This window comes from Erpetoichthys calabaricus, chromosome 2 (genome assembly GCF_900747795.2).
Source record: "Erpetoichthys calabaricus chromosome 2, fErpCal1.3, whole genome shotgun sequence".
In the NCBI taxonomy this organism is placed as follows: Eukaryota; Metazoa; Chordata; class Cladistia; order Polypteriformes; family Polypteridae; genus Erpetoichthys; species Erpetoichthys calabaricus.
Window position 1 is genome coordinate 31,458,340 of NC_041395.2, and position 19,429 is coordinate 31,477,768.

The following is a 19,429-nucleotide window of genomic DNA, read 5'->3' on the forward strand; positions in this document are numbered from 1 at the left end:
CCTACTGTCAAATTTGGTGGAAGTTCCATCACGCTGTGGGGCAGTGTGGCTAGTTCAGAGACTGGGGCCCTTGTTAAAGTCGAGGGTCGGATGAATTCAACCCAATCAACAAATTCTTCAGGATAATGTTCAAGCATCAGTCACAAAGTTGAGGTTACGCAGGGGTTGGATATTCCAACAAGACAATGACCCAAAACACAGTTCGAAATCTACAAAGGCATTCATGCAGAGGGAGAAGTACAATGTTCTGTACAATGTTCCCCTGACTTGAATATCATCGAAAATCTATGGGATGATTTGAAGCAGGCTGTCCATGCTGAGAAGCCATCAAATTTAACTGAACTGAAGAGATTTTATATGGAAGAATGGTGAAAAATACCTCCATCCAGAATCCAGACATTCATCAAAGGCTATAGGAGGTGTCTAGAGGCTGTTAGATTTACAAAAGGAGGCCCAACTAAGTATTGATGTAATATCTCTGTTAGGGTGCCCAAATTTATGTACCTGTCTAATTTTGTTATGATGCATATTGCATATTTTCTGTTAATCCAATAAACTTAATGTCACTGCTGAAATACTACTGTTTCCATAAGACATGTCATATATTAAAAGGAAGTTGCTACTTTGAAAGCTCAGCCAATGATAAATAAAAATCCAAAGAATTAAGAGGGGTTCCCAAACTTTTTGTATATACATGTACAGTATATATTATTTTATATATGTATTTATGTGGGTGTTTTTTATGTTACATAGAAATAAATTGATATATTTCATATTTTTCTATGTTATCTGTCAAAGGTTTTTGACCTCTCACATTTTCCAAGGTTGTATTGAAAATTAAGCAGTTCAAGTCCAGTGGATAGCCTCACATGGTAGTAAGATAAACAGTAAACTGAGAGAGCTAAAAAAAATTTGGTTTCCAAAATAAACCAATACCAATATAGAAGGTGTCAAACAATAATAAATGGGCTAACAACGTCCAGCTTTCCTACAGTAATGGAAGTTAATTAAGCATGGAAGTTCATGCAAACAATTCCTTCAACTTTTGTTGATTACTTACAAACACTCCATTTGTATAAAAGCAGTGCTGGAACAAACTGTTGCTACATCCTCTGAAGCTTTATTTAGACCACCTTTCACTGTATACTGTTACCATAATAGCAGGGGAAAAGGCAATTAGTAACGGAAGAAGGACAAGCCATTGTAAACCTTAGAAGTGTTCGTCTCTATTTTAGAGAAATTGCAAAGAAATCTAAGGTGTCAATGAGTACAGTTTCCTACATCATCAAAAAAAGGAACTTGGGAATTGGAGGAAACTTGGACAGGAACAGGTCTGGCAGACTTCATATATATATATATATATATATATATAAATAATATAAGGTCCACCATGAAATCTATGAGACCAAACAGTGCTTAACCTTTGTACTGATAGACTTTACAAAAGACAGTTTCCAAGAATACTTATGGGGTGGAGCAAGTTATTATTTTTAGAATGAAATTATAAAGTTACACACACACACACACACTCTCTCTCTCTCTCTCTCTCTCCCTCTCTCTCTCTCTCTCTCTCTCTCTCTCTCTCTCTCTCTCTATATATATATATATATATATATATATATATATATATATATATTTATATAATTACACTATTTATATACATATTGTCACTGCCGTGCACTTGGGAGGCAGCGTATGGGTTCTCATGGTGGTAATTACCTGCCGAACCAACATCTGTCACTATGTTTTATGCTTTCTTCTTGCTTCTGCAGAATGGAAGATTAATGGCAGGTCCATTGCTGATGTCTCTTTCATTGTTCTCTCTCCTGGATATGTCCCTCTGCCTGGAATCCATATGACTGGAAGTTCTGCCATTTTAAATCAGTTTTGTACTGGACTCACGTCTGAAAAGACGTCATTGTCACCTTTGTAAAAAGGATCATTTTGCTTTTACTTATTTCCATTATATGGGGTCACAAACGTGCCCAAAAAAATTTCCTGTGTTTGCTTCTTTTCAAACAATTTATATATGTAGTATCATTTTCTAACATGCTTAATCTAAACCAGGGTCATGGGTGGTGTTAAAGAATATCCCATCTAGCATAGGCTGTAAATGTAGGAACAAATCCTGGCCAGGAAGCCACTCCATCACAGGAGTGAAAACATACACACAAACCTCCACACTCCAAAGAGACACCGGGGCCAATTTACAGTTACCAACACATCTAACCTGCATGTTTTTGGACAGTTTGAGGAAACCTGAGTACACAGAGGAAACACACACAGGGAACACCTGGGATGCATACCCGGGTCCTTTTCGTAGGCAGTAGCACTACCACTGCCTATCGTGTCACCATGCTGCACACTCACATATATATATATATATATATATATATATATATATATATATATATATATATATATATATATATATATGAATGAGACCCTGTGTTTGGATATATTGAGAAGCTGGTGAGATACCTGTAGGAGTGAGATGTTTTCCACACTGATGGTTGAATCATGATCAAGTACCAACAGGACTCTGTAAATTGCAGATGGTGACTTCTCCTAAATAGTAAAAGCAGGCAGGTGAGGAGCAAAATCTACAATCCATTATATACAATATATTTGAAACATAGGATGAACTTTTTTAATTACATATATAAAAATATATATAAATCCATGTTTAACTCTTTTTGCATGTAATGTAATATGTACAGAATTATTAGAGGTATTTCTGATCTTCTCTTTCCTTTGTAAAGTGTCAGCATTTTATATCAGATGACAAGTTATGAACAGACTTTACTTCTATTAGTTTTAAGTTATATGAATGAAAGTTTACAAAGGAAAAAAAATTGATCATCATCAATGTTGTAGTTTCGATTAGGGAGGTTTACTTCCACTTGAATCCTTGAACCATTGTCCTTGCAGTCATTCAGTTAGCTCAGCACTCATATTGCCATGTACATCTTGTTTTATCATAAGAACTGAATTCAAAAGCTGAGTTGTGTTGATTGGCAAATTTCATCAAAGCATTTTTTGCAGAGCATTTCCTGGGTTTGCCAAGTTCTTCCTTGAAAATTCATTGTGCAGCCGGCTTACACAAACTATTTCCCAGCTCTCCATGATGTTTTGAAAGGCCAGAATGGCATGTAGCAGTCAATGTTAGACAGCAATGTCCAATCTGCAATACCTGGCCGATTTATGTTGTGCATGCATATGTGATGTCACTATCTAAACGGTCCTCTAGCTACGGTAGATTCACACCTTGTATGACTGAAGGACTGAGGTTAGGAGCATGTGCTGATAGCATGTTGCCACACCCTCCATATGACGAACCACCTGGATTGGGACCGAAGTGCAGTGGGTGACACCTCAGCACCTCACTGGAACAGAGGTTAGGAGCAAGCACTGATACAACACATTGCCACATCCAACACATGACAAACCACCTCCAGATCCTAGATTAGGATCTGAGTGCATGGTGGCTGAAGTGTCAATGGAGGGCCTGCATTCAGCACTGGATGCAGATTAACATCATACCCAGGACAGAGCAATTGCAGGGCCAATGAAGTTAAGTCACTTTTGGCAATTACCTTCCGATTGCCAGTGCAAATCCCTAGCCTCAGAGCCACCACTCCACCAGCATTTCTCAATGGAACAGTGTGAGATTTTTTACGGTGGCTGGAGTGGCAATCCTGCCACCAACCCCCAAGTTTTCCCTCTAAGGTGGAGGACCTGCTTTCAGGGCTGGATACATTCCTTGTATGCCTTAAAGAAAAAAGTACAGTGTTTTCATCTGAGGGGTATATTAACAGACAATAACTGGAAGATTATAAAAATACTCTGTTGCTCATCATAGACTCATTGTATGTTGTGTTTTTACTACTGGATTAAGCATGTTGTGCCCCTCGCTATGTAGCACAGATCAGGTAGTGACAGGAACAGACCACCACCCCTCCTCTGAGTATATGATGCTGATCCTTTACCTCACAGGCTCTGTTGGTGTTGGTTAGTCATACTTGGAAGAAGCAGGGAGACATAAAGGACTCAGAGTACAATTTAACTCAAGTAGGCATGGTGACGCTGTGGTTAGTACTGCTGCCTCACAGCTCACGTCTAATTTTGGGCCACATTAATCAGTCTAGCATAGCTGGCAAATGCTTCCTTAGCCCTTAGGGACACTTAAAAGAACAAGCCACCATTAGAATCCTCATAATGTTAGATTGGGTTCTCTTTCCCTATTGATTTTAATGCATTTCTCTGAGTTCAACAAAATTCCTGAACCTTTCAACATTTTTGCATAACTCGCAGCAAAGCAAATTCAGCAGTGTTAGATCATCACTAGTGAAGATCTAATGACTGTTAGTGGCAGAATATGAAATTTAGACAAATTGACTCTAATCTCAGTATCGTAGGGTATACTTATTTATGTATATTATTGAGGGGAAAAAGTAAGACATAGTATGTATGAATTCAATTCAAAATTTTCATTCAGATTATTTTTGTATAGCACTCTTCAATGAGTGTAGGCAGAACACATATAGTTGCAGAATATATACAATAGATTATAACTGACCAAAAATGGCTTAAAGAAATTATTCAGACTGCAGGCATATGTTTTAATTTAATTGATAAGTTAGGTGTAAGCTGCAGTATTTGTATTTCTACAGTGTTGAAGAATCTTAACAAAGACAAATCACTTGATTATTATTAGTAATTAAATTAAATAAATTCTATTTTTAATGCCAAGTAATGGTAAATTTCAAAAGCTTACCTGGAAAGCCTGAAGTGGAGATAAAATATCCATCGAGAAGAGGGCGCGACGAGAGTCTAACAAAATAGTGAGATCGGATTCTTTGGATGACACCCTGTGTATAAATCACAGTACATGCTATTAATGCATAAAGAAGAGAGTGGGTGGTAGCTGGTGCAAAGTCAGTGGAATGGCTAACCGAGTCAAAGCTAATGTATGAATTAAGATGCTTTAAAGAGCTACAAAGAAGGAGCCTGAGTCTTGAACAGTCACCTGGTGAGTGAATGGAAACACGCCAGTGCACGTGCCACTTCCTCTGCGGGGTACTGCCAGCTTGGATTCTTCATCTCAATCAAAACAAGATTGTGGCCTTCCTTGTCATGGGTGCCTGGTAAATTTAGTTAAAGAAATTGAATTTCAGTAACAGAAGTGGCCCAAAAGAAAACATCTTAAATCTTAATTCTTCCAAAACTATTAATACAAACAAATAATGGAACTCTTAACAAAGATAAGCACATATTAGTGTATTCGCAGTTTAGACATTAAAAACAATGACCTTTGTATCACAGACGTATCAACTGTCATTGAAAATGTAAACAACATGACAGTATGTATAAGCCAAACCCACAAAATGGTGAAAGACATGTAAAATACAATAGATTTACAATAATTTTATGGAATATTGTTCAAATAAGCATACAAATTTGAAAACAAATAAATATCAGAATCAAAATCAGAATTCACTTTATTGGCCAGGTACACAATTGTGTACTAGGAATTTGCCTTGATAGCATTGATGGAACATACAAGGACAACACAGAATACAAAAAATTAATATAAGATGATAAAACATATAATGATAAAATATGATGTAGCGTACAAGGGCAATACACTAAAAATAAAGAGAGTAGAATTAAAATGTCCAGGCAGTCCAGTGTGCAGGTATACATACAGTAGGTACTGATTAGAAGCTCAAACCTGATTACTAAGAATAACTGCATGTAGAAATAAAACTGTTCAGGTGACATGCTGTTTTAGCTTTCACTGCATGAAGACATTTGCAGGAGAGAGGTGCTTGGAACAGGGGATGACCTGGGTGAGTCCAGACTGAACAAAAATCCAATCAAGAAAGACCAAAGCTTTGGTAAAAATGCTAGCTTTTCAGTTCAAAAACATATATCAAGAATTGCATAATTTTGTCTTTTATTTGTTGCTGTTCTAAGAAATTTCACCCATAATATTTTCTGTTGCACTGCTGCATGTTGCTACAGCAGCCTACATAAAAAGATCAACTCGTTGATCTTTTAGTACGTGTGCTTTGCTTTTCCAATATTGTAACATTTCCTACAGAAATGTTTTAAAAGGCATCAGGATCTTTGCTTCAGTTTCACAACTAGGTGGTTTGTTCCAGATTTATAGATTTCTTGCAGTTTTTCTTTTATAATTGTCTTTAAAATGAACAATAGTATAATTTATCCTAAAATGTTTCAAAATAATATTCCTGTTAGGGTGGTGCAGTGGTTAGTGCTGCTGCCTCACAGATTCAGTTTGGTGGTTTTCAAATCAATGCCCTGTCACTGTCAGTGAGGAGTTTAAACATATTCCCCACGTCAGCATGGGTTTTCCTCCTATATCCCCAAAACATATTTAAACATTAAAACATTTTTTTTAATTCAGCCCAACAAAGCGTGTTAATCCTAGACACCTAATTCACCCAAAACAACATCAAGTCAAGATTCTGAAGGTCTCTGAAATATAACTTTCTGCCACAATACTTAGAAATGTATCCAATACAATCTATGGTACTTTGTGTGAATAAAATCTTGGCATTGTTTTTTTTTTTTTAAATTTGCCATTAACAAGTTTCTTTTTGTGCCCTGGGTTCTTGTTAGTTAACTACTTATTAAAAAATGTTATAAATCCTCAAATTGATTAAAATAATCCGAGTTTATTAAAAAATGTTGCCAGGGCTTTAGATTTTTTCCAGTTTTAGGTAAAGATAATATACTGTATTCCCATTGAGTTATGAAAGGTGCATGATGATTCTTCTAGCTGAGAAAGATTAGTTGATGTGCTAACAATGTAGTGTAGAAAATAGCAATGAGTTTATCGCTAATGTCTCTAACCCCAGAAAAACTAAAAACGCTAATGTAAGAGCAATGGCCATAACTCCAGGGTTATCTAATAAAAGAATATATCTGGACATGAAAAGATTTTAGTTCAGGAAATAGCCAAAACAAATGTCCCAGAGAAGATGAGAGCTATATGCATTGAAGTTTTGTTGTTACTTTATTTACAGTATATGAAACTATTGACATCTTACTAGGGGCGGCACGGTGGCGCAGTGGGTAGTGCTGCTGACTCGCAGTTAGGAGACCTGGGTTCACTTCCTGGGCCCTCCCTGTGTAGAGTTTCCATGTTCTCCCTGTGTCTGCGTGAGTTTCCTCTGGGTACTCCGGTTTCCTCCCACTCCACTGAATTAAAGCTGAAAGTCTGCACTTCAACTGCATCTGAGTTGTCCATCCATCCATCCATTTTCCAACCCGCTGAATCCGAACACAGGGTCACGGGGGTCTGCTGGAGCCAATCCCAGCCAACACAGGGCACAAGGCAGGAAACAATCCTGAGCAGGGTGCCAACCCACCGCAGGACACACACAAACACACCAAGCACACACTAGGGCCAATTTAGAATCGCCAATCCACCTAACCTGCATGTCTTTGGACTGTGGGAGGAAACCGGAGCGCCCGGAGGAAACCCACGCAGACACGGGGAGAACATGCAAACTCCACGCAGGGAGGACCCGGGAATCGAACCCAGGTCCCCAGATCTCCCAACTGCGAGGCAGCAGCGCTACCCACTGCGCCACCGTGCCGCCCCATCTGAGTTGTTTCATTTAAAATTCATTGTGGTAATGTACAGAACCAAAATTAGAAAAAAAAAAGTTGTCTCTGTCCAAATATTTATGGACCTAAGTGTATGAGATAAGATTTAATGTAAATGCATAATGCTATACTTTTTTTATCACCACTGTGAAATTTGCAAATGAAACAGTAGGTTTGATCTGTAATGAAAATGCGGGCAAGTCTGCCTTCCTCGACGAGGTGGTGGCACTGTCTCAGTTTTGTCAGTCTGAATGTCTCCTACACCAAGGAGATGATTGTGAAATTCAGGCAGAAACAGCAGAAGAACTACAACCCACTTTCTATCTTTTCTTCCCGGAGGAGAGAGTCTACAGCCATAGGTATCTTTGTGTGCATATTTCAGATGACCTGACATGGACTAATCACACCTTCACTCAAGTGCAGAAAGCAAAAGAGCTCTTGTATCACCTCAGGCAATGAAAGAAATTCAAAATCTTCTCTGTCATACACAAGCATTCTTCAGCACTACTGTAGGGTCTGAGCTTACTGGGTGCATTACTGCCTGGTTTGCCAACTGCTGCTCCCAGGAGTGCACAGCCTTGTAAAGACTGATTCAATGTGCTGAAGGGATCATTGAGACAACACTGCCAAGCCTGTTGAACTTCTACTCTGATCGATACATATCAAGAGAAAAAGCAGATATATTTCACCAAAGCCATTAACTTTTCCAGTGACTGCATTCAGGCAAACACCTCAGGAACCATATTGCCAGGCCTGGGAGGCTAACGAGAATTTTTTTTTCACCCCTTAGGAGAAACAATTTAGTTTGTGCATTACATATATCATCATATTATGATTTACGCTCAGTGACACCAACATTTCACTGCCACTGTGTTGTACAATTGTGTGTGTGACAAATTCTTAAATCTTGAATTAATAATATGTGTAATAAATGTGTATAAGTATTACCAAGATTAAACCTATCCCCAGCTTCTTAGTATCAATCTAACTGAGCTAACCAGTCAAAATGGCCGAGTGGCTAATGCGCTGGACATTAAACCCGACAGATTTTGGCTTAACCTCTGACTCTCTGCCTCTGCTCCAGTTGTAAAATGTATACAATAATTCAATATTTTAAACTCATCTTTAGAATGGCGATAGACAGACAACTATAAAGATAATGATTTTGCTTCAACAATTGTAAAACCAGGTAAAGGTGTACTGACTTATTGTCATTTGTTCCACCTACCTGGTAGTGTCAGCAGCCCGGACAACAGAAGCTCAGGATTCAAGTCACGGAGTAGATGTGGAGTGGAGCATGAATCATCAGCAATTTGCTCAACCTTTGGTTGTTCCTCTTCTCCATCCAGGCTGTGAGTATGGTGTTCCCCCGTGGGTGGATCTGGTTCATTATTGGACCTGAGTGTCATTTCGCAGTTTTCGGATGGAGTGACATCCTGGTTTGATGAATCTTGCTGCAAATCTATTAACATAAAGAAATAAATAATCAGTTATCTCATTTCCATGACATTCAGCATCTGCTTTATTTTGGTAATGTACCTGCCAGATTTCAAACCCAGTACTATTTAGTATGGGTCTGGGATGAATGAAAGTACCGAGGCACTGTGAAGTGTACATGACCAGGTTATATATCATTGGCAGGCAAAAGTCAGGCCTCTCTAATTTCCTTCAAACAAAGCCTATCAAATTCAACCCCAGGAGCTGCAGCTGCAATGCATTAGCCTCACCTCGGCAGAGTATGGTGGAGGATACAGTGGCAGATTTACTTCAAAAGCACAGAAGGTAGAAAAAAAACAAAAAAAGGAAGTGCAGTAACTAGAAGTCATTGAGCTACTGTATAGGAAATAAATACTCTCAGATTTCAAGGAACTTCATTTTACACTGGTATGAAGAAAGTTAGATGGAGTTCTATGTAGTTTTATCATGTATTTAATTCTGTTATTGCTAACTGGTGTTTTACAATCCTAATATATCTGAAGCATATTATTATTACAATATTTACCTTAACAGTATTTTTCACAGCAGTAAGAGACATAATGTCGCTTAAACTAAAGTGGATCTATATGAATCACTTCGAATGTTCACTCTTCTGTGCCCTGCTGCTGTCAACATTCATATTTTGTATAATAGACACTGAGTGGTGGTGCAGTAAAAGTGTGCTGTGAAAAACTAAGAATAGGACAAAGACTTCCAAGTGAGGACACCAATTCCGTGTGAGAGTACAATTTCATGTCAAGACAGGATTTATAATATAAGATTGATTTATTTTAAATTTTATTCATTTACAAAGATGCCCACTGCAAGAGAAGAGTTAAAATACTCAAACACACAATTCTATAAGCAAAAAGGGAAAAAAATCAATCCAGTCAGAAATACAATCACTCCTATATGTCACATAAAGAGATGCCCCTGAAGTTGGCATCAAACATGAAGTGAAGAAGAACACATCATTGTAGGCCTGGTTGAGGACTTTGTTATGGTTATGGACAGGCCCGAGGAGAGGGGGGTGCAGCCGGTACATTGCTCAGGGGCCTATGAAGCTCAAGGGGCGCATCCCATAATTTTTATTATAATTTGAACATTTATTTATTTAATTCATTTAATTTTTTATTGTATTTTTGTAAATTTTGCAAGTCTGTTTAGTTTCAAAATTAAAAAGTCACATGGGTCACAGGGTACTTAACAGCGGTGAACAGTTTACAACGTAAGAGACATTCATGAAGGCCATGCTGGGAGAGAAGTCACATGGTCTACAAGGGTATTCGCCTCTCGGTGGGAAGTGACGAGGATGAGGGGGTTCTGGGCGCAGTGAGAAAAAGATCATCAGCCGGCAAACAAGTACATCACGTAGTCGCCACGTTCTGAGACACCGCGAATTTGGGAAAGTGGACTAAATAAACTGACAGATCTCTGTAACAGCTGAAAAAGTATGTGGAGTGAAGCTAAGCATCCATCCATCCATTGTCCAACCCGCTGAATCTGAACAAAGGATCACGGGGGTCTGCTGGAGCCAATCCCAGCCAAAACAGGGCACAAGGCAGGGAACCAATCCTGGGCAGGGTGCCAACCCACCGCAGGACACACACAAACACACCAAGCACACACTAGGGCCAATTTAGAATCGCCAATCCACCTAACCTGCATGTCTTTGGACTGTGGGAGGAAACCGGAGCGCCCGGAGGAAACCCACGCAGACACGGGGAGAACATGCAAACTCCACGCAGGGTGGACCCAGGAAGCGAATCCGGGTCTCCTAACTGCGAGGCAGCAGTGCTACCATTGCGCCACCGTGCCGCCCGAAGCTAAGCATGTTGCTTCCAATTTACACATAGAAATGTAACTATCTGGAAGTTGTGACGCAAAACGTAAAAGAAGGTTCCATGATGAAGATGCCAATTTGTCACAACAACATGAAATGGATGACTCTCCTGAAGAAGCGTATTTCAGAAAGTCTGTTTTCTATGTAATGTTGGATAATGTTATTGGTGGACTCACAGTTCATTTCAATGCTGCAGTGAACATTTCTGAGAAGTTCAGCTTCCTCTGGAAGTACCTAACAATTCCTGTAGATGAGCTGAAAGAAAAATCAAAATCCCTGGCAGATCAATATCCTGTTGATATCAGTGAAGATCTTGTAATGGAGATGAGTCATCTGCCATCTGTTCATCGATCAGATTTTGGAGAGAACCAACTGAGCCCATTGGAGCTACTGAATTGCTTGAAAAAGTACAAACTGGAAGGACTCTTTCCAAATATATGCGTTGGTCTGCGTATTCTGTTGACAATTCCTGCCACTGTCGCCTTTGCAGAGTGCTCATTCAGCATAAAGTTTGTAAAACAATTTCTAAGATCCACTATGTCACAAGCGCGACTAGTAGTTTTGGCAAGATTCAGTATTGAGTCTGATCTAGCAAAACTGATTAATTAACGGATTTTTTCTCAGCGGCCCGGGTTATGGAACTATTCATTTTTGACCTATTTCAATGAAAATGCCACTCATACATACATAGATACATACAGTGTTGTGCATGAACAAGTTCAAAAGAGCGTGTTCGTCTAACAACGGTGAACTTAACGTAACATATTTGCAAGTGAAGAACTTGAACGCGAGCTAGTTCAGTTTTATATGACATTATGGATCTGGTCAAGGTCCAGATTAAACATTTTGCCTTACCCTGTAATGCAAGGGTGAAGTTGAATTCGAATGGTATTCGGATAAGCACAAACAGTGGATTTTTACAAATATTTATTTCATACAAATTTTTTGCCATTTATTTTTATTCAGAAAAAATAACATAAAATCAAATAGGCACTGTCTGTGTCTGCCTAGTTGTGCTTAAGCTGCACCCCCGCTGACATGAGTATGCGGTGAAGCTCCGCTTTCACTTTCAGGAAAACGTTGTACTTCGTGAGGCCACTTTATATTTTTCCCCGTTGCACATGCAATATTTGATGAGAATTTTGACCAGCAGCATAACAGGTTAGTTCATGTACAAGCTGGTTCCACAGTCACCATTTGTGTCACATGGTTGGAAATAGAGCGGTAATTTATATGCACACTTGCATCTATTTAATTTATTTTTTGACCAGGAGGATATTAGCATATATGGGTATGCATACGTGTTTGTTGCTGGGTATAACTCAATAAAATGTATTTAAATAAAAAAGTTGTCATAATTATAGTATTTTATTCAAGAACACTGTAATAAGTTAATATAAGGCATGCAAAATTGAAAAAAGTAAACTCATGGGTCATTTATTCTCACTCCTTAAAAAATACAAAATGAACTGAACGTGAACTAGTTCAAAATTGAAATGGTGAGCTATGAACGTGAATTTATTCATTTTAATCTGTGTGAACTGAACTTTGAGCTAGTTCTTGTGAAGTGTGAACTTGCACAACACTGGATACATACATACATACATACATACCATATATTTTATACATAATCATTCCCTAAATTTTGATGTTGAGCTGTAGCTAAACAAAATGTTAATGGAAGTTCTGTTTTTGCTTTATTTATATGAAAGTATTAACATCTTACTTGAATATGAATGGATTTTATTTTAACTAAAGAAAAGTTTTTTTGTGTGTATATCTTGGGGGTCAATAAATGTAATAAATATGTCTAGTTTATTTATTTATTTAAAATTTTATTAATTTCCAACGATACGCATTGCAAGAGAAATGTTATAATAATCAAACGCAGAATTCTATAAGCAAAAGGGCAAATAAAATTCTTGCCAATAAAATCTTAAACCACATAAAAAATGCCCAAAACAGAAAGCTAACTAGTCATTAAATATATATATATTTCCTCAAATTGATTAAAACAATATGAGTTTAGCAGAAACGTTGCCAGGGCTTGGCAGACTTAGAATAATACGGTATTAATTAATTCATGTCAAATTTGAAAGAAGCTCTGCAAAGTTAATGCAAAGAACTTTTTGCTTTTTTCCGGTTTAGGTAAAGTAAGATATTATCTTACCAATGAGTTATGAAGGATGAATGATGATTGTTCCAGTAGAGAATGATTAGTGGACATGCTAACAATGTAGTATAGAATGATTAGAATTAGTGATTCTAATCCCTGAAAAACTAAAAACACTGCCGTAAGAGAAATGACCATAAATCCAGCATTATCTGATACATGAGAAAATATCTTTGCATGAAAAGATTTTAGTTCAGGAAAGTCCCAGAAAACATGCCCTAGTAAGGCCAGAGCTACATGCCGATTTCCATAATTAGGATCCTGATATATTTAAGATTTGCGGTGGGCTGGCGCCCTGCCTGGGGTTTGTTTCCTGCCTTGCGCCCTGTGTTGGCTGGGATTGGCTCCAGCAGACCCCCTTGACCCTGTAGTTAGTATATTGTGGGTTGGAAAATGGATGGACGGATGGATATATTTAAGATAATTATAATTTCCAGAGGTGTGTTTGACATACAATTTTATCTTTATTACAGTGTGCTTTGTACAAATTAATAAAAATGAATATTGTGACTAAACAAATTCAACTTTTTACCTAAAATATTGATAGAAAAGTATCTTTTCCACCATAGCCCAATGTCATTAAGTGGTGAGCAACCAGACGATAATTGATATAGTCTTGAAACTCTACCAATATTCTTCTTATTACTAATTGATTGTGAATGTTGATGGATAATTAGTTAATATTATCACATCCTGCATAGATTATTGTAAATCCCTACTGGCAGGTGCCCCTTCTAATCTTCTATCACAGCTCCAGCTTATTCAAAACTCAGCTGCAAGAGTCCTTACATGGACCAGCAGCAGCGTAGCGCATCACACCTATCCTGCTCCATCTCCACTGGCTCCCTGTGTCTTACAGAATCTATAATAATAAAAGGCAAAGCCCTCACTGACTCACTCACTCACTCACTCACTCACTCACTGACTGACTGACTCACTCATCACTAATTCTCCAACTTCCCGTGTAGGTGGAAGGCTGAAATTTGGCAGGCTCATTCCTTACAGCTTACTTACAAAAGTTAGGCAGGTTTCATTTCGAAATTCAAAGCGTAATGGTCATAACTGGAACATATTTTTTGTCCATACACTGTAATGGAGGAGGCGGAGTCACGTATCGCGTCATCACGCCTCCTACGTAATCACGTGAACTAAAAACAAGGAAGACATTTACAGCACGAGTCACACGCGGGAACGAAGGTAAATGACGTTAATTTTTGACTGTCTTTTAATACTGTGTAAGCATACATATTAACACGTGCAATTAAACGTGTGCATTTACGGGGTGGTTGGCACCCTGCCCAGGATTGTTTCCTGCCTTGTGCCCTGTGTTGGCTGGGATTGGCTCCAGCAGACCCCCGTGACCCTGTATTCGGATTCAGCGGGTTGGAAAATGGATGGATGGATGGATTTACGGGGTGATTTCTCAGGCTTAAAAGCTCACCTTTTATCAAACGCGGGAAGAAAGGTAACTGACGTTGTTCACTGTCTTTTAATACTGTGTAACCATACATATTAACACATGTCCAATTAAACGTGTGCATTTACGGGGTGATGTTCACTGTCTTTTAATAGTGTAACCATACATATTAACACAGTCCAATTAAACGTGTGCATTTACGGGGTGATTTTCAGGCTTAAAAGCTCGCCTTTTACTAAAAAGGTAAATGCAAAACTATTTTCAATCAGTTTATTGAAACGCACCCGTTAAGGATTGCAATAACATATTCGCGAGATAAAAGAACGAAGTAGGGGGAAATGGAGGAACAGCCGCAAAACAGCGAAGAGCAAAAAATTAATTAAACAATTGAGAACGGAGCGAGTTAAGCATACAAGCATGTTCATAAGGGAAACAAAGCATGGTGTAAAACGTAAGTTTAAATTAAGTTTATAGAAACGCTCCCGCTGCGGATTGCAATAACATATTCGCGAGATAAAAGTTTCATGAGAAGACATGAGGTATAAACGAACCACATGCCGTGGCACAACGTTAGGGGCAACAGTTTCAACCATTCTATGATCTGCTTCTCGCAACTGAAAGACGGCACATGGCGGATGTTAGCCGACTTGCTGACCGCAACGTTAGGGGCTTCAACTCTGGCGCTGACGCCACATCTCAGTGCCAACACTTTGCAGACTGTACTTAAAAGACACGCCCTCCTCACTGGACAGTTAAAAACACCAATCAAACTAATGATGACATCAAGTGTTACCCAATCAAAAGTAGGAAAGGAGGCATCTTCATAAAATGCGTGTGGGATGATTTGCATGAGACGCTGCTTTAAAAAAAAAATGATAAAAAAAATACGGGATAAATCCCGTCGAGTATTGATTCAAAACGGGACGCGCAATTTCATTCTCAAACGCGGCACGATTCCGTATTTTAAAGGACTGGTGGCAACCCTACAGTGCCAGGTAACCACCCATACAATCAGATTGTGATTCAGACTAGGAATGCAATGAATGTAATTACCCCGATCTACATACAAGGCGAAAGTCTTGCAACATTCAAAGATGATGGTTTGTGATAAGTACACCATACAACATAAAAGAGCTTATGAAGCCTTGAACCGAAAAAAGCAAGATCTCAGAGATCGTAAAAAAAAAAATAGGAGGTAATGTCGTTTTACTCGCTGTACATTTTAGTCAAACATTACCAGTTATTCCACGAGGGAGACCAGCAGATGAACTCAACGCGTGTTTAAAATCCATGCTTCTCCCACGCTCGGTTATATGTCGCGTGTTCTCGGGTAGGTGCACCAAAAAATGTATACATTTAAGCATGTAATGGGCAAACAAAAAATGAGGTATACCCGAAGGCACTGCAGTAGTACTTAATGTAACTTTACTTCTTAAATGTTAATGTTTTACTGTTTAATAATTTATACGCTTCTTATATGTTGTTCAAATTCTTTTATCAAAATACCACTGACAGCGCAATGCATGATAACATGGAGTGAATACACCATACGCATCCGCCCACGGCTGCCCTGCTGTGCGCAGATAGGAGTTGATTCTACAATAAAATAAAATAAAGATAAAAAGAGTAAAACAATCATCACCCATAAAGCGTGTGTGTGTGTATATATGTGTATATATATATGTTGATATGTGGATGTGTATATGTATATATATATATATATATGTAGATATGTATATATATGTGTATATGTATATGTATATATATGTTTATATGTGTGTGTGTGTATTTTATATATATAAAACACAGCGACTCTCATAACAATGACAACACAATTACATTGACAATCATGTTACGTTATTTTTAAAATGTTTCCTTTTTTTTTCATAACCTCTTTAACACACTACTTCTCCGCTGCGAAGCGCGGGTATTTTGCTAGTCGAATATAAAATCCTACTAATAACCTACAAAGCCTTAAATAACCTCACGCCAAACTACATCAGTGACCTTCTCCATCACTATGTGCCTGCCCGCCCACTAAGGTCCTCTAATTCTGGCAATCTTGTTGTGCCCCTCACTAATCTACACTCCATGGGTGACAGGGCCTTCAGCTGTATAGCGTCCAGACTCTGGAATGACCTACCAGAATTAATCAGGTTAGCTGACTCCATGAATTCTTTTAAAAACAACTCAAAACTCATCTGCTCAGGAAGGCTTTTAGCTCTACTTGACTTTATTACCCTTCTCTCAGTTTACTTCTCTGTCAAAATGCTCATGTAACCTGTATGTGTGTGTGTGTGCTAGACCATCAATTATGTTGTCTGTTAGGCTTTTTCTCTGAATTCACTGTTGTAATCTTCTTTATTTATTTGGTTTGTACAATGCTATATACTGTATACCCTGCCGTTCTTCTTATATTTTGTAAATGCCTGGAGCATGGGAAAGGCGTTATATAAATACAATGTATTATTATTATTAATATTATGCAAATTCTTTTTTTGCAAATTAAATAGGAAAAGATCTCTGCTGAAGGAATTCCATATTTACAAAAGACACAAACACGTTATCAATGTAAAAAGACTTTGAGGAATTAAATATTGTATTGTAGCAATGGACGGCACTGATGTCCCAGGAGGCTCTGTGGTGCTGTACCTAAAATTAGACTGTTAATTATCATTTCTTTCATTTTGAGATTCAAACAGTTGTGTTTAATTTTGGTGTATAGCTTTTGTCATTTGGCAATGGGAATATTTTATTAAAGTTTAAAGGTTTGAGTTTGTCTACCACCACTAACTGATGCTGCCTGGTGTATGCATCCCAGTATCAGGACTAAAGGGAGGAGGCTTAATTTGAATATTGCCATTTGTAGTGATTGTGTGCATTAATTGAATGTACATCACTACCAGTATTAAGAAATGAGTAAAGAAAAAGTGTTTTCTTGATAGATAGATAGATAGATAGATAGATAGATAGATAGATAGATAGATAGATAGATAGATAGATAGATAGATAGATAGATAGACAGACAGACAGACAGACAGACAGACAGACAGATAGATAGATAGATAGATAGATAGATAGATAGATAGATAGATAGATAGATAGATAGATAGATAGATAGATAGATAGATAGATAGATAGATAGATAGATAGATAGATAGATAGATACTTTATTAATCCCAAGGGGAAATTCACATACTCCAGCAGCACCTTACTGATACAAAAAAACAATATTAAATTAAAGATTGATAATAATGCAGGCAAAAAACAGACAATAACTTTGTATAATGTTAATGTTTACCCCTATGGGTGGAATTGAAGAGTCGCATAGTTTGGGGGAGGAACGATCTTCTCGGTCTGTCAGTGGAGCAGGACAGTGACAGCAGTCTGTCACTGAAGCTGCTCTTCTGTCTGGAGATGACACTGTTTAGTGGATGCAGTGGATTCTCCATAATTGATAGGAGCCTGCTGAGTGCCCGTTGCTCCGCCACAGATGTCAAACTGTCCAGCTCCATGCCAACAATAGAGCTTGCCTTCCTCACCAGTTTGTCCAGGCGTGAGGCGTCCTTTTTCTTAATGCTGCCTCCCCAGCACACCACCGTGTAGAAGAGGGCACTCGCCACAACCGTCTGATAGAACATCTGCAGATGTTGAAGGACGCCAGCCTTCTAAGGAAGTATAACCGGCTCTGTTCTTTCTTACACAGAGCATCAGTATTGGCAGTCCAGTCTAATTTATCATCCAGCTGCACTCCCAGGTATTTATAGGTCTGCACCATCTGCACACAGTCACCTCTGATGATCACGGGGTCCATGAGGGGTCTGGGCCTCCTAAAATCCACCACCAGCTCCTTAGTTTTGCTGGTGTTCAGGTGTAGGTGGTTTGAGTCGCACCATTTAACAAAGTCATTGATTAGGTCCCTATAGTCCTCCTCCTGCCCACTCCTGATGCAGCCCACGACAGCAGTGTCATCAGTGAACTTTTGCACATGGCAGGACTCCGAGTTGTATTGGAAGTCCGATGTATATAGGCTGAACAGGACTGGAGAAAGTACAGTCACTTGTGGCGCTCCTGTGTTGCTGACCACAATGTCAGACGTGCAGTTCCCAAGACACACATACTGAGGTCTGTCTTTAAGATAGTCCATGATCCATGCCACTAGGTATGAATCTACTCCCATCTCTGTCAGCTTGTCCCTAAGGAGCAGAGGCTGGATTGTGTTGAAGGCGCTATCATCTATCTATCTATCTATCTATCTATCTATCTATCTATCTATCTATCTATCTATCTATCTATCTATCTATCTATCTATCTATCTATCTATCTATCTATCTATCTATCTATCTATCTATCTATCTATCTATCTATCTATCTATCTATCTATCTATTATTACAATATTAGGTTGACTGGCAACTTTAAATTTATCAAGTTCTGCAACCAACTGAGCATGTTTTATGCTTTTTTTGTGTGTCATCTTTTTCTTATTATTTTGTTTTATATATTGCTTATTATACCTGGACATATCTCATTATTCTCTTGGATCAAGAATACATATGATAATGTTATGTGCATTAATGTCTTCACATCCAAGTTGTAATTTTTTAATATATAAAATCAGGCTTGCAGTTATGTTTTTGATGTTTAGTTTTTCAGGTATTTTTTTGGAATGACCATACTGAGACTTGATTGTTTTTCAATAATTATAAAACAATTGTATTTTGCAATTGTATAAAAACAATGATTTAAAATAGTGTTTAGCTTTTTATGCTCCTGTCCTGACCTGTTCTTGTGTGTGTATGTGTTTTCTCTTTTTTAGCATTGTGCATTATTCTCCCATTGGAGCTAGTTTAATTAGGCAGGTACTCACATAACACCACT

At 38.2% G+C, this 19,429-nt stretch overlaps 1 protein-coding gene across 3 annotated transcripts in view; it reads right to left on the reverse strand.

The window, feature by feature from the left end:
- Positions 1-19,429, reverse strand: part of LOC114645726 (rho guanine nucleotide exchange factor 40-like) — a 252,056-nt gene that overhangs the window by 112,556 nt on the left and 120,071 nt on the right. For all 3 annotated transcript variants that reach the window (XM_051923101.1, XM_051923100.1, XM_028793549.2), the window contains exons 5-8: positions 8,870-9,103; positions 5,030-5,144; positions 4,778-4,871; positions 2,482-2,568 (exon numbers count right to left, since the gene is read on the reverse strand). In XM_051923101.1, the coding sequence (XP_051779061.1) occupies positions 2,482-2,568; positions 4,778-4,871; positions 5,030-5,144; positions 8,870-9,103 (530 nt within the window). The remainder of the gene's footprint in view (positions 1-2,481; positions 2,569-4,777; positions 4,872-5,029; positions 5,145-8,869; positions 9,104-19,429) is intronic.